Raw genomic sequence first — 26,921 nt, forward strand, 5'->3', positions numbered from 1 at the left:
GGAGAAACTCAGTTTGAAAATTTTCATCTTCGTATCTTTACCTCAATTTCTTTCCTTCCTTTCTCTTTTTATTTTGATAATCACTTTCCGTATTATGCCATCTGCATCATCGATAAACCATATCTATATCTGTCTCTCTAAGCCTGGTGTTGGCTTAGTGGTTAGGGTCCTGAGTTCAAGCCCCGTTGGGCCGCTGAATTAAAATACACCAGGAGGCTGACTCAGCCTGTTCATCCTTCTGAGGTCGGCAAAATAAGGGGGACACTGCATCAGTGGCATAGCCACGTCCCAACCAATGATGCAGCCAAAGGCTGCACTCGATATATATATATATATATATATATATATATATATATATATATATATATATATATATATATATATATATATATATATATATATATATATATATATCTCTCTCTCTCTCTCTCTTGATTTTTCTTTCTCCAAAACCAAATAAAAAAATATATATGATGACCATTCAGTGCCAATACATCAGGTAAAACATTATACCTTTTCTTTTCTCTTTTTATTTTTTATTTTATTTTTTTTTCATAAGAAGGGCACTTAGCCTTATGTTTATATTTGTTGCAGTGAATAACACGTTGGAATGAGTATGCTCAACAAATTTGGATCGATTAATTGAAAGTGCAAAAATAACCATTCTACAAGAGATGGCTTTCTTTAAGGTCAGTGGTTCTTTGAGTTCAACAAAGGGAGAAACGAAAGTGTATTTTAAACTAAAAAAAAAAAATCTTGTTAAATTCTCAGAAGCTTGTTACACAATTCTCGGCATTGTGTTGATCTCTTCTCAATTTGGGCCACAGATGGCATCGTTACCCATAAGCATGGCTTAGAGAGCAATTTGTTGCTTACAAGCCATTAAATTGATCTCTGCTCTCAAAACGTCTTTCTTCTTCCTCTTCTTCTTCTTCATATTAATTCTTCATATGTGTTCTTATAGCTTGTGGCTGAGTTACATCATTGGCTGAGGTTGGGGGGGGGGAGCTATGCCACTGATGCAACGTCCACTGTCACTTATTTGAAAGGAATTTGTAAGTTGTGCAGGGTGCCGGTAATAGCTTGCCTACTCTTCACGAAGGGCCAAATGAGATGTTTAACATCCACTAACTAATGCTGGCAGGCAGGATGCCAAGTGTAATGGCCATCCGATGGATGGCACACACATTGATGCCTCGCCTCGCCTGCAAGACACCAGGATGACATTTTGTAGCTGGACAGCTCAGAGGTGAGTGTGCACACCTCAAGGCCATCCTGCTAACCCTCAGATGTTTTTAAACCAAATATACCTATTTAAATACCAGGGCAGGGATGTAGTTTGGGGGATAAAGGAGGTGGGGGGGGGGGTGTTTGCCACGAGAATATATCAGAACGATAGCAGCACTCGGTAGTGAGCATACCTCCGCCAGGCTGAACAGTTTACGTTTTGTATCCGACTGATAGCCAAAATTGGATTGTTTTTGTCTTGTCGGCTTGTCTGGACCTTAACCAAAATCTAATCAGCTTCTTCTTGTTATCTACCCAACTCATCAACCAAGTTTTGTCACAACCTATCCAAATATCAGGTCAGGTCAGGTATGGGAGCATGTGCCAGAACAGCGCGTCGCTGCGTCCACTTTCCGCCGGTACTCCAGGGGCCTCCGTCTGGCCATCCCCCAGGCAGATGCCAGGCCCATCCCCATCTCCTTGAGATGATGGTCAACCTGCTGCAACCATGAGGCACGTGGTCGGCCCACTGGCCTCCTCCACTCATGAGACTCCCTCGCTGAGAGAATCTGGTGAGCAGGATCAGCGTCAGGAAAACGAGCCACATGTCCATACAGCCGCAGCTGACGCTCACGGACTATGCAGGTAACAAATCTCATCCGAGTCTCTCTCAGCAACCGCTCGTTGGACACAAAATCCGACCAGCGATAGCCAAGGATTCTCCGAAGAGACCTGGTACCAAAGGAATTAAGTCTCCGTCTCAGATCCTTGGTCAAAGTCCAAGTCTCGCACCCATAGAGCAAGACTGGAAGTACCAAGGACCTGAAGACTCGGACTCTCGTCCTCCCGCACAGGTACCGGCAGCGCCACACCCCATGATCCAGTGAATCCATGACTCCCCAGGCCCGACCCAGACGTCTATTGACCTCCGGCTCACAACCTGCGGAGACATGAATATCACTGCCAAGGTAAGTGAATCTATCCACGACCTCAACATCCTCACCACAAACAGACACAGACAGGACAGCAGCATCCAAGATGTCACCGAAAGCCTGGATCTTTGTTTTGACCCAAGAAATCCGTAATCCCAACGGCTCCGACTCCTCATTCAGCACCTCGAGGGCCCCCAAGAGGATGTCTAAAGTCTCCGCAAAGATGACTGCATCATCTGCAAAATCAAGGTCCGAGATCTTGACATTGCCAAACGATGCACCGCAACTTGATCTCTCCGACATCCTCCCAAAAAATCCAGTCCATACAAGTGCTGAAAAGTGTGGGGGCAAGTACACATCCCTGACGAACTCCAGTAACAACTGGAAATAAGTCAGAGGCGGTACCACCACACTTCACAGCACTCTCAGTACCAGAGTAGAGTTCAGACATCAGATCGATCAGTTTCGGTGGCACCCCACGAAGACCAAGAATCCTCCAGAGGACATCCCGATTCACTGAATCGAACGCTTTACAGAGATCAACATAGGCTGCAAGCAGCCCCTGCCGAAACTCTCGTCTGCGTTCGGTGAGGACACGAAGTGCAAGGATACGGTCAATCGTTGACCTCTTTGGTGTAAAGGCTGACTGCTCTGGACGCTGGTGCTCAAGCAGATGGTGGCGAACCCTATTAAGAATTATCCGAGCAAAGACCTTGCCCGGCACTGAGAGCAGCGTCACCCCTCGGTAGTTGTTGCAGTCTTGGCGATCACCCTTCCCTTTCCAGAGAGGGACAACAAGGCCCCTCTTCCAGTCAGTTGGGATGATGCCTGTGTTCCAGGCAGAGCACAAAACTGCATGCAACGACGCGAGTGCAGCATTTCCACCAGCCTTGAGAAGTTCGGCATGGATGCCACAGATCCCTGGAGCTTTGCCCCGTTTCAACTGGTTCACCGCAGCCCGTGTTTCCACAAGCGATGGTGGACCACAGTTGATTCGAGGGTCAGCAACAGGGATTGTAACACCCTTGACGTCCAACTCGACAGCTGGGGGATCAGCCTGGTACAACCGCTCGAAGTAACCGGCCCAGCGGGCCTTCACTTCAGACTCCTCTGTCAAGAGCCTACCACTCTCTGCTCGAACTGCAGTGCTCCGAGGGATGGGCTTGGATGAACGTAATGCGCGAATTCCCCTGTAAGCGGGACGAGAATCACCTGTCCACAGGTGATGCTCTACCCCTCACAGATTCCTCGCACATAGGCCTCCTTGTCCACCCTCAGTGCACGTACAGTTTTACGCCTCAGCTCCCTGAACAGCTCAGCTCTGCCATTCAGCCTGGCCCTGCGACTCTGGTCAATGGTATCCAGTGTCCCTTGAGAGACAAAATTCTTCTTTGCCCTGCGGTGAACTCCAAGGCATCCACCGGCAACATCAAGGACGGTGGTCTTGAAGGTGTTCCACAACTCTTCAGGACCCCCCAAAGCACCCAGACCCCCCAAGTGTCCACTCAGCCTGTTCGCAAACTCCTCAGCTACTCTCTCATCCCTGAGCTTGGCAACATCCAGCCTAGGCTGGGATGGTACCATTCTCCAGGATTTAAGGTGCAGCTTTAGAGTTGCTACAACAAGCCTGTGGTCAGTATTGAGGAACTGAGCACTCCGGTAGACCCTGCAGTTCTGGATCATCCTCCAACGACCGTCAATGAGGACATGGTCAATCTCCTTTGCCACACCGCCAGCGTTGGAATACCAAGTCCAGCGATGAGCTTGCGGGCGCTGAAACCATGAACCAGCCACCCTAAGTCCATGACTTCTTGCAAAGTCAAGGAAAATCCAAATATCTATCGATATATATATATATATATATATATATATATATATATATATATATATATATATATATATATATATATATATATATATATATATATATAGTGAAACCCGTTTTCCGACATAAACCGAATGCCGTGACGTCACCGTCATGAGGGAGAGCGGCTCCCGTAGAGAGCAGAACAAATTACAACGGTGTAAATTTAATAACATGTCAACTCACCCCTCCCTCTCAAAGCAACCATCACACTCTTCTCCCTCCAAGCTTCCTCCTCACCTTTCTCCCTCAACTCTCCCCACTCACCCTTCTCCCACCAGTCACCGCCCCTCACTCACCCTTCTCAAAGTTGCCCCCCCCTCACATCCACAAAGCTGCCTCCTTTCCCTGCCCCTCACCTCCATCTCATCACTCCACCTCCTCAAATCCTCAACTGTCTTCTGCCCCCTCTCTGACACCCCCTCTCCCCCAGCACTAAAGAGCCTTTTCCCCTCCTTATCCAGCTCCCTCCCCTAGCTATTCTACAACCCCCCCCACACTCTTTCAACAACTCTCCTTACCTCTCTCCTCCTCCCTTGCCCGACCCTCCCCCTCCCCTCCCATCCCCTGCACCCAAAGCCTCCTCCCCTCCCTCTTCATTCACATTGTGGACCTCAAATATCCGTGGCCTTTGCTGAAACCTTTCAGATCTTTCCATACAAGTTGCCACTGACAAACCAGACATAATCTGCCTAATAGAAACTTTCCTCCCTCAAGACGTCTGTGACTCCCAAGTATCTCTCCTTGGTTACTCCCTCCTCCGGTATGACAGACCTGAGGCTCGTCCTGGTGGAGGAGTTGCTCTCTTCATCAAAGACTCTATTCCTCACTCTCCTTGCACTGCCCTCACTCCCCCACACCCTCAGGAATACCTCTGGCTATGGCTTCCCCTCCACTCTCACCTCATGTTTATATGTGTACTGTACCGTCCACCAAACAGTGATGGTTCCATTCACATCTCACTTGCCGAAAACATGGACCAACTTCTATCTTCTCATCCAAACTCTCTCTTCCTCATATGTGGTGATTCAATTGTAATCATGCCAATTGGCTCGGTGTGGGTACCTCTCTCACCTGTCATGGCACTTCAGCAAAATCTTTCTGCGACTCATTGGGACTGACTCAATTGGGCAACTTCCCGACCAAGATCTGAACCAATGGAACTCTATCTCTTCTGGATCTGATTTTGACAAATTTCCCTGAAAATACCTGCTGTTCTTCCTCTGCTCCCATCGGTTCTTCTGACCACATGCTTGTCAAAGTGGACATCTCTCTGGCTATTATCAGAGAACCACCTCAGCGCCGTCAAATCTGGCATTTCACTCAAGCTGACTGGCAGGGTCTCCAAGCAGCCATCAAACTTTTAAACTGGTCTCCTATCGCTACTTTCTCCAACATCAACTCATCCTGGGAATTCTTTCAAAGAAACTTGCTCTCCCTCATGCACAGATTTATCCCCTCTCGTCTTTAGTTGTCCTACCCTTCCTCCCGCCCATGGTCCAATGAAGCTTGTGGTGAGGCAGTTGTCCTGAAACAACTTGCCTTTGCCTCATGGAAAGCAAACCCAACTGAGGGTAATCTCAGTTCCTTCCATAAAGCTCAGAACAAGTGTGTATCTACCCTCAGGAGAACCAGAAAACAACATCTTTCAAAGCTCAAGTCTGAACTCTCAAACCTCTCTCCCTCCTCCAAACCCTGGTGATGTCTAATCATATCTGTTTCTAGTCTATCTTCCCCCTCCATCCCCTCCCTTTCCTCAAATGTCTGCACTGCTCAGACCGCACGTGAAAAGGCTGAATGACTACACTCGGTGTTTGCATCGAAATCTTGTGTCCAAAACCCATCGCTTTCTGTACCCACCTTACCCAGTCGCACCCGACTGTCCCTGGACTCTGTGTCTTTTTCTCCTAACAAGGTGGAGAGCTTGCTGTCAAACCTCAACTCAGATTCTGCAACCGGTCCAGCCGGCATCAGCCCACTTGTCCAAAAAACCTGCTCCTCTGCTTTTGCTCACCCTCTCTCTGTTCTATTCACCCTCTCATTTGCTCAAGGTCATCTGCCATCTGCTTAGAAATCAGCAAACATCACTGCCCTGCACAAAAATGGTACAAAAACAGATCCCTGCAACAACAGACCAGTCAGCCTTCTCTCAATCATCAGCAAGGTTCTGGAATTCATCATCGCTTCAGACAATATATCCTTCCACTTCTCCAATGGATTGATCTACGATCATCAATTTGGTTTCAGACCAGGTCACTCTACCCTGGATATGCTGCTTCTGCTCTCCCAACAATGGATGGAAGTCCTCAATGCCAGACATGAAATCAGAGCCATATCCCTGGACATATCACATGCTTTTGACATGGTCTGGCACCCTGCCCTGCTCACCGAACTCTCTTCCTTTGGTATGCAAGGCCCTCTCCACTTATGGCTTGCAGACTTTCCTCTCCTGTCGCAGTCACCGTGTGGCCCGAAATGGAGTTCTCTCATCCCTTCTTCCTGTCCAAGCTGGAGTTCCTCAAGGCAGCGTTCTGGGCCCTGCTTTTTTTCTGGTTTTCATGAATGACTCTCTGGAAAATCCTCTCTTTCTCTTTGCTGATGTCTCCACCCTCTGCCGTACCATCTGTCATCCCTCAGACCGGCAAGCAGCAGCTTCTTCGCTCACTGCAGATCTGGGTAAAATCACAAACTGGTCCAACACGTGGAACATGTCTTTCAATCCTGACAAATCTCACACTCTCACTATGTCTCTCTGAAAGGACCGTTTGGGAACCCCCCCCCCCAACCAACTTATTTCTCAACAATCCTTTCGAAGAAGTCCTTTCTTTCAAGCTCCTGGGTTTCACTATCTGCCATGATCTTTCCTGGGAAAGCCACATTTCCAACCTCGCCTCCAAAGCCAGTCGTCGACTGGGAATCGTCTATCGTGCAATATCCTTCCTCAGCCCACCTGAGCTCCTGACCACATACAAAGATTTTGTCCACAGCCTGATGGAGTACTGCACTCCCCTCTGGGCTGGTGCTCCTGCCTCCCACCTTTCTCGGCTTCACGCTGTAGAAACCAAGGCATTTCGGATCATTGTTATCTCCCGTGATGAGGTTGAGTCTTTGGGCCTCTCACTCTCTCACCACAGGCAGGTCGGTGATCTTTCTGTCTTCTACCGTCTCCTCTCTGGTCTCGCCCCCCCCCCACTCTGTCTGCGATTTGTCCCCACCATATATCCGCAGGGCGCTCAAGGTCCGCCAACAACCCCCTTCTGGTAAAACTACCAAAATCATGAATCACTGCTCACCTTCACTCTTTCATTCCTCTTTTTTTCCCCGCCTTTGGAATAAACTCCCACACTCTATTCAATCACATTCTTCCCTCCAGGCCTTCAAAACAGTTGTTCACCACCACCTCTTATTGTCCCCCATCCAAATCCTCAATCTTTTCTACCCCCGTTAATCCACCCCAAACCCACCTCCTTCAAATTCCCTGCTTTCCATCCTGAAAGTCCCTGTAATGTCCATCTTGTATACCCGTGTTCCCCGCCCAATCCCTCTCCCTCCACAGATCTCCTAATGTCTCTGTTCCCCACTGTTTTGTCCTTCCCACTCCCGCCCCTCTTTTCTCATGCCCCCCTTGCTCTGCGTTGTGTGTTAGCGCTCATACGAGCCTCAACAAGGTATACAAAAAAAACATGTCAGAAGCTGTCATAGTACAGTGAATAGCTGTCACACTATAATATGTAACACACACATATATATATATATATATATATATATATATATATATATATATATATATATATATATATATATATATATATATATTGTTATGGTTCTAGGAACCTGATGCATTCAAACATACAGCTGACCCAAAGTTAGTTATGCCGTTAAGTATATGTGTAGACACATTCCCTCCTCGTGTTTAGTGGGAAATCGAAGGGTTACGTTGCGATGTTTTTTTAGTTAGGGTAATAAATCTTTATATCCCATCCCCCATCACAATCCACTGTCCACCTGCTGTATCTGAAGGACCGTTGGCCAGGGCAAAATCTTTTTGTTGGGGTTTCTTTTTGATGAGTCCAGACATGCCTGGAAGGGGGGGGGGGGTGGGCAGGTTTCTTCCGGCATGGCCGAAACCCTGCCCAGAAAGTGCCCTGTCCAATCAGGGCTGACAATGGCGTCGGCTTCACCAAGGCCCCTCCCCGCTGAGGGCGATCTATAAATTACGAAGCAATCCTCAGCATAGAGTCCTTGGCTGGGAAATAAATTACGGCACCATCCTGAGAGGGTCGAGAGAGAATTCTGTGTGGGTCGGCCGTGCTTGCTGGAGTCTGAGGTTGGAGAGAAACAGCGTTGGAGCAAGACAGTGGTTGGAGTGAGACGGTTGGAGTCGTGGGTTGCAAAGAAAGAAGGAGGGTCATGACGCGGAGGGTCTGCCCACATATCGCCTCGGCGGCCCGTCTGTTGCACTGGTTCAAGGGCGCCGGATCTTGACCGGGTCTCTCGTGGGTCCTGTCGGCGGCCCTGATCCCCGTCTCGGATTCTGCTCTGCTCCACCCAGTCTCCTTCGCGGACAAGGTCTCCGCACGTGTGACTGTGGGCCGAGCTGCACGACCACCAACTGGTGCCGCACCACGGAGCATCCCTTCCCTCCAACATGCAGGTACCCCAAAAGAACTGCGACCTCAGCTCACCTCCCTCTCTGGCTGTGGGGGTCCTTTGCAATTCACCTGGGTTTCTTTTCGTTTGAGCGCGCATCTGAGTGTGTGGTGCCGTCTTTAAGTAGAACTGTTTAAGTGTTTGATCATTGTAAATCTTGCCTGTGTATCCCGTGATAAGTCTGCTCTGAGTCCTTTTGTAAGTTGATTGTAAATAAACCATTATTAGAAATGTTCCCAGTTCGTTTTCGTCTTTTCCTTCATTGGTCCAGCATGGTTCTGATCTGAGTATAGCTGGGTTTTTATACCTGATAATCTCTTCATCCCAGCCGGTACGTTCTTGGCGGGTCCGCTCGGCTGAATCCGAACTGGAAAGGTAGTTGGTAGTTGGTAGAGTGATCCGGTTTGGGCAAGACGTACCGAGGGCGTGGTTCCCCGGTAGACGACACCGCGTGGTTATTCGGTAAATTGGTTCGAGACAAAAAGACCCTACGCTACACGGTGGAGGTAATGGCATCCACGGTCGGTTAAGTGACCCGCCGCCTCACGGAATTAGCCGTGAGCGACAGCCGACAATTCCGGAAGTCTGGTGGGAGACGACGTAACTTTCCCCACCTTGCGGTCGTTCTCGCCACCGGACGTCCGGCCCGCAACAATATATACATGTGTATATATACTGTATATATATATATATATATATATATATATATATATATATATATATATATATATATATATATGTATATATATATATACATATATATATATATATACATATATATAACAAAAAAAAAATATATATATATATATAATCGTTTTGGCCCTATCTGTCAATTATGAGGAATCACTTTGTAAATTAAAAAAAAATCTTGAATCCAGATCTTCACCAAAATCTAATCAATTCGTCCTTATCACACACCCAACCTGGCCACCAAATTTCGTTCAAATCCGTCCATAACTTTTTTGAGATATCCTGTTCAGAGTCAAACAACAGACAAACAGGGGTGAAAACCCAACCTCCATCAACCTTCGGTGGCTGAAGTAATCAGGCACTTCAGATTGCAAAACATGTAAAAATGTTTGAGATCAGTTATTGCAATAATATCCTTGGAAGTGATTGATGCATCGCACCTGCTGAACCAGTCTGGAATGCAATAAGATGCAGAATGTTCTTACTCAAGAGGTTTCAAGACAGTTTGCTGTGACTTGCACAATCGGAATCAAAGATCACACCAGTAAAGTAAACCTTGATTCTATCAGTTGAAGTATTTCTGATTGAGTTGCAGTAAAAATGCATTTGTACACCTTCTCTGTTATATTCATCTGTCACAGTTTAGCCACCTGCATTGCATGTTTTAGAAATGACGTACACAAAAATATATCGAATAGCTTAGCTTGGAAGTGATTGATGGTACTAAATTCTTTGGTACTAAGATTCTTTGGTACCCACAGATGGTACTAAATTGGAAATTGGTCAGGTAGAAGCTAAGAAGGTGTGTTCCATAATTATCAAAATTTCTCATTAATATATACTGTAGTTTAAGTTAAAAAAAATTATTTCAATGTGTTGATGAATTGCATCAACGATGGTATCAGTCGACCATTTAAGTATAATCTTTGGTGTTAAAACTTGTGAGATCACCACGTTGACGAGAGATGAAAGAAAGTTGAAGAAACCTTTAGAAAGAGAGTGTCAGCTTATCGCAAGCTTGCTTGGTTGGTAGAGTTATAATATTTATAAATAAATTTAAAAAACGGTGCTGGCAGGATAGCTTCTCGAGATGTCTACCACTCACCTCTGACCAGTCGAGCACTGGCTTGAATGTCGGCGCAGCTATAAACTGCCACTCTGGTGTTTCACATGTAGGACGAGTCATCGATGTGTATCGCGTCCATCTGAAGGATGTTAAGCTGGAGGACACGTCTGCCAGCACTGATTGTTGGTTGACATTAAAGATCCTTTCGGTGTCATTTGCAAAGAGTATGAGCAAGTTATCACCGTCACTTTGAAAAACTCCTGCGACCTTCAGTCGAACGTCAGGCCTGGCCAGCCAGTTTGTGAAAGACGCGGGCCAAAAATGCTTCCTGGCTGACCCCACAAGGTGGGAATGATTTGGGTCATTAAATTGTACAATTGATTTATAACTTGTTTGTCGTGCCACGTAGTTAAAAGGGGAATTTTAAATATTGCAGGTACAAATTATTAAATTTGCATACTGTACTATTAACTAAATCTTTTTTCTGGAAAGGTTTTCTTTTTCTTTTGTTCAGACAACCATAACGATAATTGGAATATGGCGAGATACCATCCAAGTAGGTTTGTGCATCTGTCCCATGCAAGACAAGGGCATGAGCATGGGATGGACAAATCAATACAGCAACTGGGTTTAAACCCTGGATCCCAGCACCGCAAACCACATGTTCAGATAGAAGCACCAAACAGGCCAACACCGCTTCCAGCGTGCACAGTTATTTTCATTACCATCCAGGTATTTTAAGGTATATGTGCAGTAGAAGGGTAAAACCCATAGTAGTCATCATCAATGACCTCTTGCAAACAAGGGAAGTGGCTAAGAGTCAACCATAATAAATGGAATAGCTTTACAAGTGAGGCAGACATGTTAACCTATCCTGAAGGTGGATTTAACCTCATAACTTCTGGGATACCAGTCCTGTGTCCTCACCAATCAGCCACCACTGTAAACAATTGGCCACATATTTGAGAGGATCAACTTCTCTTCACTCCTTTTCCCTCTGCGACATCCTAGCTATGCCCATTAAGTACAAGCTTGTAAATTAAATTTCATTGACACTTATTCTTCTTCCTCTACTTTTTCTTCTTCTCATGTAGTGTGCAGCACATGACTGTGAGTAGCATCACTTGCTGTGCTGCTGAGCAGTGCCCCCCCCCCATATGTTAGAGCAGGAATTTGGAACTTGGCCATGGTGCTGACGATAGCTCACCTGCTTTTCATGAAGGACACAGCTTGGATCTTTAAGGTCCATCAACTAATGCTGGCAGACGGGTCCTCTAATTTACAGTCCTTCCGAGGGACGGTGCACACATTGATGCCTCATCCTGCTTGCGCAACACCTGGTGACAGTTTATCACTGGACCGAGATTTGAACCCAGGCTAGACAGCTCAGAGACGACTTCAAACATCTCGGGGGCAAATATGTTCAAAATGGTCTATTTATCATCATGCGGTGTAATTAACAGGAAAACAGGTAAACTCTAAACTCGTGAGTAATACTTCTGAAGAGGATGTGGTATTATGGATCATGGAAGGTAGGGATCAAATTGGTCATTGGGCAGCTTGGTGTTTGTAAGAAGGGGCTCAACAAAGCACAGAATTAAAATTGGAAGGCATGAAATTTAAACAAAATATGGAGGGAAGAAAAGGTGGGGCTATTTGCATCAGAAACTATGAGGATGCTTCAAATGCGACGTTGAGTTGTATGAACGGAAAGACAAAGAACAGAGGAGCATGAATCCTGACAGCAGGAAGATAAGAATGGAAGGGAAGACACCCTAGCAAACACCCTGCTGCATGCACACAGGAAGAAAATACAACCACCAAGTAAGAAGTTGACCACCAATGCCAAAGTATGAAAGCTTGGGGAACAGATAATGATGCCAAACTGTGTCAAACATACAAGGTGAACGTCTGGGAGGTCGGTGGTTCAAAATCCATAAAGACTGCCCTGGACTCCTCTTTTGAGGTTGAGGACTCCATCAATTGCTGGATCTGAAGAAGCACCATGATCAAGGTTTTACTGACCTGGCTTGAAAACAAACTGGTAATTTGTGATAATATAATTGGAGAAGATGAATGACACTGTCTCCATCAACAATGGTTTGCATTAGTTTACTTATGGTGAGAGGACGGACCCGTCTGAAGTGGAGAGGATTCATTTCGCTTCCCTTTTATGAATTAAGACAACAATGACCATCTTCTGCTCAGATGGTAGACAACTGCAGATGAATGATTTGGAGAAGAGCAGTGATAGGGGAGGAACCCTTTCAGTCGATCTGGTCTCGCGGATAGAAGCACAAGTGCCGTCAAATCCGGGTGCATGTATCGAGAGTTACCACTTAGTGTTTCATCATGTTTACACAGCACACAATTTTGAGTTCTTTGTTTCTCTACGTTCCAAATGAAACTTAACCAAGTATGAGTTTTCGTTTACACCTTTTGTTTCAAGGAATTTGCTGAAAAGAGAGAGAGAACTGTGTAGATATGTTTACATAAAAATGGCAGAATATTTGATTAACCCCACTCCATTCCATACACACCTTTGAAACGTAACTTCTCCTTCCTTTACTCTTCTCTCTGGGTTGACGCACAATAGACTCACCTCACCTCACTCACTATGTGCGCTCACCTCTGATCTTTCCTGCCCATGTTTGGATTTCGATCCAGCCCTAAACTGTCTTCCTGTTTTTTTGATTGCAGGGCAGTGCATCAATGAGTGCGTCGTTCATCGGAAAGACGTTAAACTCAGTGACCCATCTGTCAGCATGAGTTGATTGAAGTTCGTGATCCCATGGTGCGAGTTATCGTCAGAACCATGAACAAATTACAAATTCTTGTCGGAATGCACACGGGCACTACATCAGCAGCACAGCCACAACATAGGAGATGATGCGATGAGCGAGCTGAATTCACAGTTGAATCGCAGTCCCATATGGATTCATGAAGAACAACTCTCCTTTCCTTCCAACATGTCTTCTTTTCTTCCTCCTTCCCATGTTCTTTTCCTTTAATTTCTTTCCCTCGATTTAGTAACACCCACCCATCCCACACCTGTACGTAATATCTGTATAAGACTCCTAATGGACCTTTTTATCGACTTCCTTACCTTAATCACCCGTAGCTCCATACATCACTTATCGTATCCTACCATCTCACATGTTGCCATCCTTGTTTACCCCTGTAATTTTAATCTTACAATTAATGGTGTAATTGGAGGTGTTCGCTCAGGGTCTGGGGGGGGTCGGCGGTCCAAAACCCACCAGAGTCATACCAAAGATTAAATAAATGAATAAACCCATGAGGAGGAGGAGGAGGAGATTCCTCCTTAAAAAAATGCCTCACTGAGTGTGGTGAGAAAGGCGGCACCATTGTTGTGACGTCGCTGGTACCCAGAGTGCTCTGGGAAGTGACGGCATGGCACTACCCCCAAGCTCAGTGGCTATGTTTGTCTCGTTTAACAGTCCTGTGTTGTGTCTCGTGATTCGTATGTATGTCCATGTGTGTGAAATCTGTGTGTGGCAGCTCCATGACAAGCCTTAGATCCTGTAAAAAATAATAATAATAAAAAAATTCCAATTTCATTAGTGTACACAACTCGACAAAACAGAGTTTTTCTTCTAATTCTTTTATTTTTCTTCCCTGCATCCTCTTCTCTTTTTTTCGGGATAGTTTGGTGATAATACAATTAACAATCGTACTGCAAGTCCTGACTTCAAATCTGATGAAGTTCACTTCCTTGGGCCTTTCACATAGGAAACAAACCATCCTGTGGAAGGTAATTACAATCAACTAACCAGAAGGGTACTTGGTAGAGCGGTAGAGCGCGGCTGAACAGTTTACATTTTGTATCCCACTGATAGGTCGGATCTGAATCCGGACCGTTTGTCCTTGTCAGGCACAAAAATCGAATCGGCTTGTTCTTGTCACCTGCCTAACTCATCCACCAAATTTTGTCATAATCCGTCCATAAACTTTTGAAATATCATGTTGTGTATAGTTTTTAGCTCTATCACTCATTGGTGAAGAATCACTTTAAAAATACTTGGATCTAAATCAGGATCTTCACCAAAATCTAATGAATGCGTCCTTGTCACACACCCAACCTCTCCACCAAATTTCGTCTGAATCCACCGATAACCATTTGAGATATCCTGCTCACAGGCAGACAGACTGACAGACAGACAGTCGGGTGAAAACAACCTCCCTCCACCTTTTGTGGCGGAGGTAATTATAATCAAGCGAGCCAGGTTCCTTGGCCACGATTTGTTGGTGTTTTTCTGCAGTTGGTTCAGTACATTTACGAGTGTCATCACAAAAGTTCCGTCACCCTGCATACATAATACAGGTAGGAACATTGAAATACTGTACTTGCCATACATTATTCAACATAATCTCCATCCTCTCCATTGCCCATCTGAGATGGTAAAAACGCTCCTACTCAAATACAACTTCAAATGTTGGTTTTCATGAGTGGGATGGATAACGTCCTCAATATAGTTGAATCCTGAACCCAACTGAGACATCACATTTTCAAAAAGTCGAAGTAAGGAAGCTTTGAGGGCGAGGGGAGAGGAGGGGCATGGTTTGAGATATAGAGAGGAAGTGAAAATAAGAGTGACCGCTTTGGCATATTTGATCTATAACTCGGTGTCCTAAATTGTCCTAGTAAAATGGTCATCTCGATTGCGATCACCTTCAGAGCACCATTTTCTAGAATTCAACTCTTAACATGTACTTTTGCATGCGTTAGGCCGAGATGATGATCGCAAATGTCACAGAACCGTACTGGCCTTTCGGCTTCACTGCAAGTCATAATTCCATTTGTGTGAGACAACATCAAGAGATGGAACTATGCCAATTACACAAGGCCACATTAATGTGGAAACCATCCAATCATTGTCGTTTTCAATTGTAGAAGTTTTTATATCATTATCATGTACCATGCCACATGTGGAGCGTTGGTGCTGCCGAAGTAGTTACTGGGCTACAATGATGTTTGGGTCCCTACTCTGGCTCAGCAAGTCAGGGAAGGAATTTGTAATTTGTTCATGGTGTTGGTGGAAGCATGCCTGTTCTTCATGATGGACACCGTGGGATGTTTAACATCCACTAACTAATGGCGGCAGATGGGTCTCCCAGTTTTACGTCCATCCGAGGGACATCACACACATTGATGAATCGCACTGCCTGTGACGCACCGAGATGACAGTTTATAGCTGGGTTGGGATTCAAACCCAGGCTAGACAGCTCAGAGGCGAGTGCGCATGCCTCCAGGCATCTAGGGTCTAAGCCCTCCTACCAGCCCTGAGCCTTTACATAGCAATCAATAAAACTATGTGAGACGTTCAGAAAGTTCTCACAAAGGGGTATCTGTTGGCATCCTTGAGATTAGTTTTTTTTACTCATTATAAACATAGTGTATGCTTGTTATATGTAATTATTTTCATTAATTATATGTTGTTTGCTGTTTCACAGTATAATCTGGACAATTGCGATGGCATATAATAATGGATTTTAGCGAGGTGTCATCAAATGATTATGCAAAGAAGGTGCCAGCTCCAAACATGTGCACAAACACACGGGTGCCGTGTACGGTGAAGCTGCATCCTCACGTTCTCCAGTGACCAAATAGGTGGCTGACTTTAAGCATGGATGCGAGTCCTCAGAAGATGACCTCAGATGTGACGGGACCATAAACTGTCGCCCAGGTCGGGGCATTAGTCATGGAGGATCATAACTTCAAGGGTGCCAAAATATCCACACAAGTTGCAGCTTTTCAAGGAAACGTTTTCGCCATCCTTCCGCAAACACTTGGGCATGTCCAAGGTTTCAGCAAGATGGCTCTCTCAAAAAACTCAGCAATCACGTTTGACAACTACAACTGGCGTTGTGTCATGAGCTTCTCAAACTACTCATTGTAGATCCTGCACGATTTATGGCCAATCTAGCAACCGGTAATGAAATGTGGCTTCGCCAATGGGATCTTTCACCAAGAAAATGGTGAAAGGAAATTGCAGAACATGAAAAGGAAGAACAAGAGATCACCGTGAGCCAACACATCTTGCACACGACACTCGTCAAGCAAAACCATCGCTTCAATTCTTTGGGATGCCAACTGAATGCTGCTGATTGACTATATGCCTCAAAAAACCACAACCACGATGAGGGAATATGATGTAAACTTCATGCACAAATTGCTGTAGGACATCAAGGGAAATTTCCGAAGGGATGTTGACTGTAGGTGTGCTCCTCCTTCACAACAATGTGCACGTGCACATGACCATGGTGTTGTGCAGATTGCCATTCGTGACTGTGGATTCAAGCAGATGGACCACCCCTCCCCGTACAGCCCGGAAATGCCCCCTAGTGATAATTATCCGTTTCGACATTTGAAGTCCCACCTGCCTGGCCACTGATTCACTGACAAAGGAACCGATTGAAGCAAAGGGGATGTGGTTGAAGGAGCAATCTGAAAACTTCTATTTTAACTGGCGTAGACAGTTTGGAAGATAAATGGAGCAAGTGAATTGAAGTTGGGGAACACTGTATATAAGAATTGTAAAAGTTAGCCCATCTTGGACCATTGTATCTTGTTACAATATTGTTACAATATACAGAGAGAATATTGAAATATTCTAAAGATTACAAAATGTGAAATTAATCTCCTGATTGCTTGCTTTTCTCAATGGATTATCCGCACCAATTGCCTTTGCAACTGTTTTTCCCCCGATTTATCCCTTGTTCTTCCATTCCTACCAACAGGTGCTTCTCACCCTCCTCCATCAGCGCTGCACTTCTCGGCATCTCCCATCGTGCAGAACTCACCGTACCCCTTCCCCACGCATACGCACTCCGCGATCCGCTACCACCCGCCGCCTCACGACCCGCTCAAAGACTTTGTACAGCTGGTATGCCCAGGAGAAGGACAGCAGCCCAGCCATGTCAGTTTCCTCAATGTAAGGCTACATCTAATATTCCTTGTGCACCATATTTGAGTTGTTGTTGATGTTGCTGTTGCTACTGCCTTGCGGGGGGGGGGGGGGAAATCCCCTGTACATCACTCAGTATCATCGTCTTTGCAAAAACTGCAACCAGTCCAAACAATCCATTGAATTGTTATTTCCGAGAAATGGATTTTAATACAAATCAAAATATATCTCAACTCATTATGTGATTTAATATGGAATTATTTGCCATATAGGTCATAGACAAAGTAAAAGTAACATATAATAGTATGTCCACTTGCAGTTTCAACAACAACCGCGTGTGTGAGCACAATGGCTGGAATCAGGTCATTGGTAGATTGCAGAAAACCCTTATTAGAGGGTCATTATTCATTAACTTATTATGTATTCAAATATCGCTGATTTCCCCCTTATACCCCAACCACCCACCTCCCAGCATGTTCCATACAGACCTTTTCTCTTCCTTTCCTTTTATGTGCTTTTTAATACAATATTCAGGCTTTTGGAAAAGCGAGGAGGCTGATATTAAAAAGGCAATGTATGGGACAGTGAGGCAGTGGGGCTGTACGGTTCGACATGAGCAAGGGAATGAACGAACAGGAAAAGAGAGGAGTGAGCGAGAGAGAGAGGGAGCACATTAACCTTGGTAGGGTTAATGGGTGTAGAAAAGACCATGTTTAGGGATGGGAAATGAAATTAGATGGTGGTCCACCTCTTCTTTGAAGCCCTGTAAGGGAGAATGCAATTGAACTGTGTCAAGGAGGCATTTCCACAAAAGGGAGAACATGGCAACAAAAGAGTGGAGGTAGGCAGAGAGCCTGAATTTTGACAGTTGAATGAGGAAAGGTGTTACTGGAAGAATGTGTATGTCCTATTGGAGGGCTGAGAGGGGGGGGGGAGAGAGAGAGAGAGAGAGAGAGAGAGAGAGAGAGAGAGAGAGAGAGAGAGAGAGAGAGAGAGAGAGAGAGAGAGAGAGAGAGAGAGAGAGAGAGAGAGAGAGAGAGAGAGAGAGAGAGAGAGAGAGAGAGAGAGAGAGAGAGAGAGAGAGAGAGAGAGAGAGAGAGAGAGAGAGAGAGAGAGAGAGAGAGAGAGAGAGAGAGAGAGAGAGAGAGAGAGAGAGAGAGAGAGAGAGAGAGAGAGAGAGAGAGAGAGAGAGAGAGAGAGAGAGAGAGAGAGAGAGAGAGAGAGAGAGAGAGAGAAAAGCTATACCGGAGAATGGGCGGTACGATTCAGAGGCCACCAACTGGTCTGTGTTGAATGAGAGCAACAAGCCTTGTTGAACCCCTAATCTTTTTCCCCCCAATGTTGTCATCTTCTCCTACCTCTCCTATATGCCCCTACCTATCCTAACGCCCCTACTTCTCTTATTTGTCTAGTTTTATTTTCCTCAATTTTGAACCCCACTCCCACCCCCACCCCTCCCTTAGTGCATGCATAATATATTGATTGCTCCTTACTATGTTTTTGGCAGGGTGTATCGATAGCGTATAGTTTTATTGAAATAGTTTTCAGATCATTTTACTGTTTTCCAGATACTGAAAGGTGTATCTAGTGGTAGAAATCAATTTGCAAGAGGAGGCAATCTCAGTGTTAGGCAGTAAATTGCTGTTGTGTGTGTACCGCACGGTACTGTCGAGAACATCCTGGCAGATGAGAGAAAACCCACAATAAAATTACAGTTTTTGGTGATATGATGTTCGGTATCCCAAGCGGGTGGTAACACGGACATGGAATTAGTCGGAGGTTTATGAAAGCAAGGGGCGTTTGTGGCCGAGTCACACGACAAGAGGTGGGAGCCGGTAGACGGCCACAGAATTTTCTCTGTGGAAAGTGCAATTGGTTCTGTGGAAAGGGGCTGTCTGTGGTGAGGAAGCTGGGGTTAGGAACAGGTCAGTCAAACTGTGCTGCAGGGAGGCAGAGATACAGGCCATTTTAACTGGCTTATTGTTAAGAGATTGCCGCTGCTGATTAAAAACGTGACTTGCGAATGCTGACATCGGGATGCCACAATCTCGTGAGGGGTTTGCCCTTTCGACTCGTGGTTTGCACGGGCAAAGTCCAACACGCTCGTCCGATCTGAACCCGTCCAGGCCAAGCGAGACGGTGGGGTTCGTGAAGCCAGTCACGGATGGTTTTGCTCGAGTCGAAATGCACGCACAGCCGCATAAAGGCAACCACCTGCTTTCTTAATTGAACAACAACTCTCGTTTTTAAAATTTCAGCCACGAACATAACGCAAGGAGCGATGATGAATAGTCAGTGCACTCTATTAGGCACGAAAGGGGTTAAGGGAAATCTATATCATGTTGTTGCACTGTAGAGAAACGTCTATAAAGTGGTTTCTAATATGCCTCACTCTGTAACCTTGCAGTAAAACTTACTTGGCGATGAAAGCTTCGCGGACAATTGCTTCGAATCAAAATCGATAGCGTTTTGCGGTTTTAAAAGACCAACCCCACATGATCTCTCGTTGTTTCAGTGCGCATTGCAATCGCAGCCTGAGGGAAGTTTGAAATTGGCATTTGGCCACAATTTTGGATGAGGAAAGTTTGGCGAAGGAAGTGGAGAATGGATTGCAGGGAATGACAGAAGGGTTTGGGTCAGGGCGGTGGGGGAGAGTGCAGTGTCCATCTTTCTCTGTTTACATCAACCCGGTAGAGCACGACGTCACGGACAGACAGCTTTCGGCTCATGTGCGATACGCTAAGCCAGGTCTAATCCACCCTTTGTCAGCGCCATCTCACAGTGGGTAATGGGCATCCAGATTTGCATGATGTCATCCGGATCTGACAGGGACGGCAAAGTGCAGCCTTCTAGGCAGCCGCTCTTTTTTTTCTTTTTTTTTTCTTTTCCCAGAAGGCAGATATTGACTACGACTCAGGGTTAAATCATTTGACTGTCAGGCGCAGCTTGTAGTTTCACACGTTGGACACTTTTCTGCCGCTCATGCGAGCATGATGGCCGATGTGTTCAGTTCAAATGAGATATTCTTGCAGCCTATGTTGTACGGAGCACTGGGCCTATATGAAGTGTAGAACGTTTATTACATTCCGAGCACAGAAAATATATTCACAAAGTGAGTCCATATATATATATATATATATAATCTTTTTAATTCCAAAACACCTCATTATTTGAAGCTCTCGTGAGTTTTTTTCATCACCTGCTGAAGTTTGCGATCTCTTTTTGGTTCAGTGTTCAGGTAGCAACTGATGATGATGATGAAGAACCTGATCTGTCAAGCAGGATTCACAGGTGACATGACTGTCTGAGCCAGGTTTTCACAGATCAGCCCGTTGTAATGTCAACAAATGTCGGGTTCACATTCGTACATTGGAGATTCCTTTAAGACCCTTTCAACACTTTAGATCCCTTCACCCTTTAGACCTTTTGTACTGTTTTGACCCCTCGAACCTTTAGACCTTTACACCCTTTAACTCCCTTTGGAGCCCTTAGACCTTAACACCATTTCGACATCTTACACCCTTCAGACAGATTAGACAGCTTAGACCCTTGACCATTTAGAGTGCTAGACCACTAGGATCTTTTTAAATTACAAATAAATATAATGTCATCAATATTACAAATAAATTTGTACAAAAGAAATGTTTGCATTATGATTGGTGAAAATCATAACACAGCAAATCTGTAACATCAATCCCTGTAACGACGTGTGGAGAGGCGAGCGTAGCGAGCTGATCGACACTAATCAGATAGGACAACTGGATATCATTCCTCATGAGGGAAACTATTTCTATTTGTGATTACATATTTGAAATGTGTGATTGTGTGTGTGTGTGTGTGTGTGTGTGTGTGTGTGTGTGTGTGTGTGTGTGTGTGTGTGTGTGTGTGTGTGTGTGTGTGTGTGAAGGGCTGCCGAGAGCTCGAATGAGCGGCAGCCCCTGGACAATACTAAGTGTAGGGCCACTTTCATCCGGGTCCCCTTCAATTTCTTTTTTTCACAGCCTATATGGAGGTTTCTGTGTTTTCGTTGTCAGAAACACGTGCCGTACGTTTCAGAGAAATTGGGGTGCTATTCCCTTCTTCGGATTCATTTGTTAACCCATTTCATCCGGATGGGTTGTGGCCAACACTCCTGTGTTCATTTACATCATTACATCATTACCGTGATTGTCATTATGTAAATTTTTCCTACAATAGTTTATTTTATGAGGGAAGGTGTCACTGCCCATGTCAGGAATCGCCATGAGTGGCTTGGAGGGAGACACAAAATAAAGTTGCCCCCGGTGTATTATCATCACAAACAATCATTCTATGAAAAACCAAAAATTTAAGGAATAATTATGGACGTGTGTGTGTGTGTGTGTGTGTGTGTGTGTGTGTGTGTGTGTGTGTGTGTGTGTGTGTGTGTGTGTGTGTGTGTGTGTGTGTGTGTGTGTGTGTGTGTGTTGAGGAGCCATGTCATGCCTTTAAGTCACCTTAACATCTATATATTACTAAAACTTTCATCTTGTATGTATGTATGTTCCCGAAAGAGCCAACATAGTACACGATAGCGCAAAAATTTTCGGGCCACCTTACTCACCATTCGCCTGCGGTGTGCAGTATCAAGTTTTGTTCAAATCGGGCAACGAAAAAAATTATTAAAAAATCAATTCCCAATTCAATGAAGTAAGTACTCTTCGGGAGTATTTGATCAATGCAAACAACCTCAGTGGTATAGTTCGCGGAAGCTATCTTTTTTTTTTATGATTTTTTTTTTATCAACCGCTGTCACAACGGGAACCCAACGGGTTCATGGATCGTATAGTCATGTATAAAATACTGTCGGACCCCAACCATCACTGAAGATTATATCGATCGACTTGAACAAAGTTCAGGAGCCACGTGACAGCGGTAGCCCCGCATTGCGTCAGATGGTAGCTGGCTCGCTGAAAATTTGCAATTTTATTGTATACCACGTTTCCCCTTTTTGTATGATCTTGCATTATACGACCCATCACTTCGGCATAGATAAATACTTTTTTTAACGTTTCATTTTTAAAAGTTTATTCAACCGTTTCATGGAGTGCTTGCTTGAAGCGCTCTTCAAGCTTCCATGGTGATACCGTGGCATGGTTGTCTGTGTGGACATCTCCTGCATTAAGAAGGCAAAATAAATTAGATGATTTCAATGAGTGAAAAACGTTTTCAGTAACAAAGCAATGAATCACCACATCACGGCAGGGGAACATCGAGGTACACACGCTTGCTCTAAGCTGTCTAGTATGTTTAATATGACGGTTCGGTGATGGCTAATCGCGTGCCAAGCAAGCCGTTTTTTTTCAACCGTTTCATTATAGTGCTCAAGCCACTTGGCAAGCGCTCTACAACATTTGCACTGTCACTGAATACTGTATGTCGATTGACTTGAACAAGTTTAGGGGCACTCGCGTGCGTTGTTGGCCACTTGTTGATCTGCAGTGAAACAGGCGGTGGCTGGCTCGCTGAAAATGTGAAAAAAAAATTTCCGCGACGTTCCCCTTTTTGTTCTTCCATTATACGACCCGTCATCACTTCGACGTCGATACGTACAAAATAAATAACGTACACATCTCACATCAACTGAGCTTCGCAATGGTGGGCGGTCTCTTGCGTGGTGCCTTGCCTGCTGAAAATGTTGTGCAATTTCATTTTTAGACAACATGGCTTTATTTAACTTTTTATGCGATGTGTTTTCATTATTTACCTGTCACTTTGACATTCATACATATAAAATTTTTAAAAACCTCCATCGACCGTGTATGTTCGGAGTTCCTCCCTGTTGGTTCGAGCAGTAAAAAGCGTTGGTCGACATTTTGTGTTCTCTTTGGATTGTTTTGTCTATGAATTGCATTTTGTTAATTTTTCGCTTGAATTCCGAAGTTAAAGAGTTATATTTAATAGGTAAGCCTTTATGGTTCTCCTTTTTGTGTACTTTATCCATGTGCATGCCAAGCAAGCCGTGTCTTATCAACTGTTTCGTTGGAGTGCTCTATAACATTCGCATTGTCACTGAATACTGTATGTCGATTGATTTGAACAAAGTTCAGGGGCACTCGCATATGTTGTTGGCCATGTGTTCTGCGGTGAAACAGGTAGTGGCTGGTTCGCTGAAAATGTAAAATTTATTTTCCACAACGTTCCTCTCTTTGTTCTTCCATTGTAGAACCCATCACTTCGGTATCGATAAATAAAAATAACAATTAAACATTTCACTTTTAAAAGTTTCTTCAAACATCTCGTGCATTGCATGCTGAAGCTACTTGGCACGCGTTTTTCAACTTTCAGTTGCGATACTGCGGTTCTATACCGGAGGCAGAAAGGCAAAATAAATTATATGATCACAATGAGAAAAAATATTTTCAGTTATGAAGTAAGGAATTGCCACATCACGGCAAGAATATCATGGCGGTTGTCAGGTAAAGCCAGAGGAGATCTGTGGCTTGCTCCAGGTATCATGTAAACCGATACTAACGTGTTTCATGGTCGGGTTGTCGGCGAATAAACCGTCTCCCCACCAGATTTCCTGGTTAGGAGGGTGTCGGATATGGACACCCAACAAGATTAAAAACAAAGCCTGCCAAAGGGTGGAGGAGCTCCTTGTGAGCCAACGGACATCCATATCTAGTGCCCAACTGTGTCTGTGGACATCCTCCTGCAGTTGATTTACTTCTTTTTTGGTTAGTGGTAGGATTTTAGTGGTAGGACACTCTGGCCACCGTAAAACCCTTCACTCCGCAAAACATACTAAAAACACAAAGAAAACTGAAAACCCACTTCGTAGGAGTACCTCCTGTGCAGCTGCCCTTAACAGGGCAGCTCACCGAATGATGGGATTGGGGTGAAGTCTTCGGGACCCCCACTCTTTGATGATGGGAGGAAAAACACCGGGTAACCTTCCAGGATTGGATTGCAGTCGTGTGTGTCGGGGTGGTGCTGAGGTGTCGTCCACCAGACCGCGGTCTCCTTGGGTGAACCTGAGGTGGTCCCTTCGCTGAAATGTCCTTTCCCTAAGAGAGGTTGATCAGCTGTCTCTGTTATCATCTGAGCTTAAGCGTTTGAACATCGGTATTGCACCACTCTCTGAGATTCAGAGACCAGCTCATGGTGAGATCATGGTGGGTGGTTACACCTCCTATTGGTCTGGATGCTCTGATGGTTGCAATGACTAATGAGTTGCTGTAGCTGTGTCCAATAAGCTGACTCCAATGATAATTGAGGTAACACTGGTCAAGGAGTGTGTTGTGAGACTCCTTGGGCATCATTTCCATGGTCTCTGTATATGCTCCGACTGAGGCGAGTGATCTCACCGTGAAGGATGCATTCTATGCCACGCTCGAGTCTGTGGTTGATCAGTGCCCCCAAGAGATACTTTTCGAGTCTTGGGGGATTTCAATGCATCAACTGGAACTGATAGGGATGGTTAAGAGACATGTGTTGGTTCCCATGGGTCTGGAACTGTGAACCAGAAGAGCACTAAGTTCCTTGACTTTGCAAGAAGTCAGGAATTTAGGATGGCTGGTTCATGGTGTCAACACCCACAGGCTCATCGCTGGACTGGGTATTCCAATGCTGGTGGTGTGGCAAAGGAGATGGACCATGTGCTCCTTGATGGTTGCTGGAGGATGATCCAGAACTGCAGGCTATACCGGAGTGCTTAGTTCCTCAATACTGACCACCGGCTTGTTGTAGTAACTCTGAAGTTTCAGCTTAAATCTAAGACAATGGTATCATCCCAGACAAGGCTGGATGTTGGCGAGCTCAAGGATGAGAGGGTAGCTGAGGAGTTTGCGAACAGCTTGAGTGGGGAGATTTGGGGGATATGGGTGCTTTGGGGAATCCTGAAGAGTTGTGGATTGCCTTCAAGACCACCATCCTTGATGTTGCCAGTGGATATCTTGGAACTCACTGTTGGTGAAAAAGAATTTTGTCTCTCAAGTGGCACTGGATATCATTGACCAGAGTCGCAGGGCCAGGCTGAATGGCAGAGCTGAGCTGTTCAGGGCGTTGAAGCGTAAAACTTCACCGTGTGCTGAGGGTTTAACCAATTGCTATATATACATATGTGTATATATATATATATATATATATATATATATCTATATATTTGTATATATTTATATCTATTTATATATATATTTATATATATTTTTATATATATCTAAATATATTAGTATATACAGGGTGTACCAAAAAAATATACAACTTTTCATCTGCAAAGAGGATGGTCATAACATATATTTTTTTAAAAATACCCCCGAGCGGGAGTGCCGGTTATCTCTGCCAGAGGTCGACAGAAGCAAAATCAAATTAGGGACATCTATAATCGATTCCATGGCTCGTGGATCTGGTCGTCGAATGCAGATCGCCAGGACAGTCGGTCACTTCAAATAAATGATGAAGGAGACACTTTTCTGAATTAGTGATCCTGACAACAGCAGGCACGCTTTAATGCTAATTTATGTGATACCTGGGGTTCCACGAAATGGTCGGTAATATGGGAATTCTGGAATGTGATTATGATCGACCGTGTTGTAAACTCTCTCTAAAACGATCATCCGAGGAGATAACCAGTGATCGTAATGATCAATACAACTCGGCAGAACTCATATTTTTGCCTAACTCAAAAAAGTTCAAAAAGTAACTCTGTGCCAGACTGGAATAGGGGCAGTTCATAAAATACGTACGCTCCACTTCCGGGTTTCAAAACCACCCACCCCTTTCTGTATGCAGGCTAGTGACCACCCACCCACCCCCATATGCGTCTCATGTCACATCACAATACTTGAAGATTACAACGAACTGTAGATTTATCTCAAATGCATCAGTAATTATTAACTACGGTAATACAGTAATATGGAACAATTATTGACGTCCACGGATTCAACATCACGTCGAAAATGTTCCTGTGAATGAGGATATTTTTCCCCCTCGCGATAACGACAGGCTCACCTTCATCTTCTGAAACGCTTTCATGTAGTCCGACACCACTTTCATAAAGTATGTAAGCAGCCGTCGTACCACCCACCCACTCCTGTACGCTGATCGTACGCAGGCTTTAAACCACCCACCCCCCTCATTTTTGTATGTACTTTATGAACGGCCCATACGGGGCAAAAATATGCAAAAATTTGCGCAGGACCCGGAGCATCTTCGGAGATTGGCGCCGGCCTCCGGATGACCTCTTCAAATTAGCACCGGACATGTAAGAATCAGAGCGAAGTTTGAAGGGCTATAAAATCGGAACGAGAGCAACTTTCAAAAAATGGCTTGTGTTGTTCTAGATTATAGTCCATAGTATCTGAATCACTAATAACATTTGATCTCTCTTGATAAATGAGGGAGGAGATACGAATTGAAATCGACGATTTTCGAAACTTTGACAGCCTCGTGACCTTGACCTCGACCTTGGACGACCTTGAAAGTTATATCTTTGTGCATGTCTCATCGACCTCTATCCATTCCACTATTGGTTATTTGTCTCCACTCGGTTTGATTGTGGACGGACGGACGGACGGACGGACGGACGTACGGACGGGCGGACA

General features: G+C 44.9%; 1 protein-coding gene across 1 annotated transcript in view; it reads left to right on the forward strand.

Annotated features, from left to right (window-relative positions):
* Positions 1-26,921, forward strand: part of LOC147024965 (nuclear factor 1 A-type-like) — a 233,556-nt gene that overhangs the window by 172,893 nt on the left and 33,742 nt on the right. The window contains exon 10 of the mRNA XM_085887056.1: positions 17,192-17,385. Within this exon, the coding sequence (XP_085743182.1) occupies positions 17,192-17,385 (194 nt within the window). The remainder of the gene's footprint in view (positions 1-17,191; positions 17,386-26,921) is intronic.

This window comes from Eptatretus burgeri, chromosome 6 (assembly GCF_056783735.1).
Source record: "Eptatretus burgeri isolate ZD-2024b chromosome 6, Ebu_testis_v1, whole genome shotgun sequence".
NCBI classification, from domain to species: Eukaryota; Metazoa; Chordata; class Myxini; order Myxiniformes; family Myxinidae; genus Eptatretus; species Eptatretus burgeri.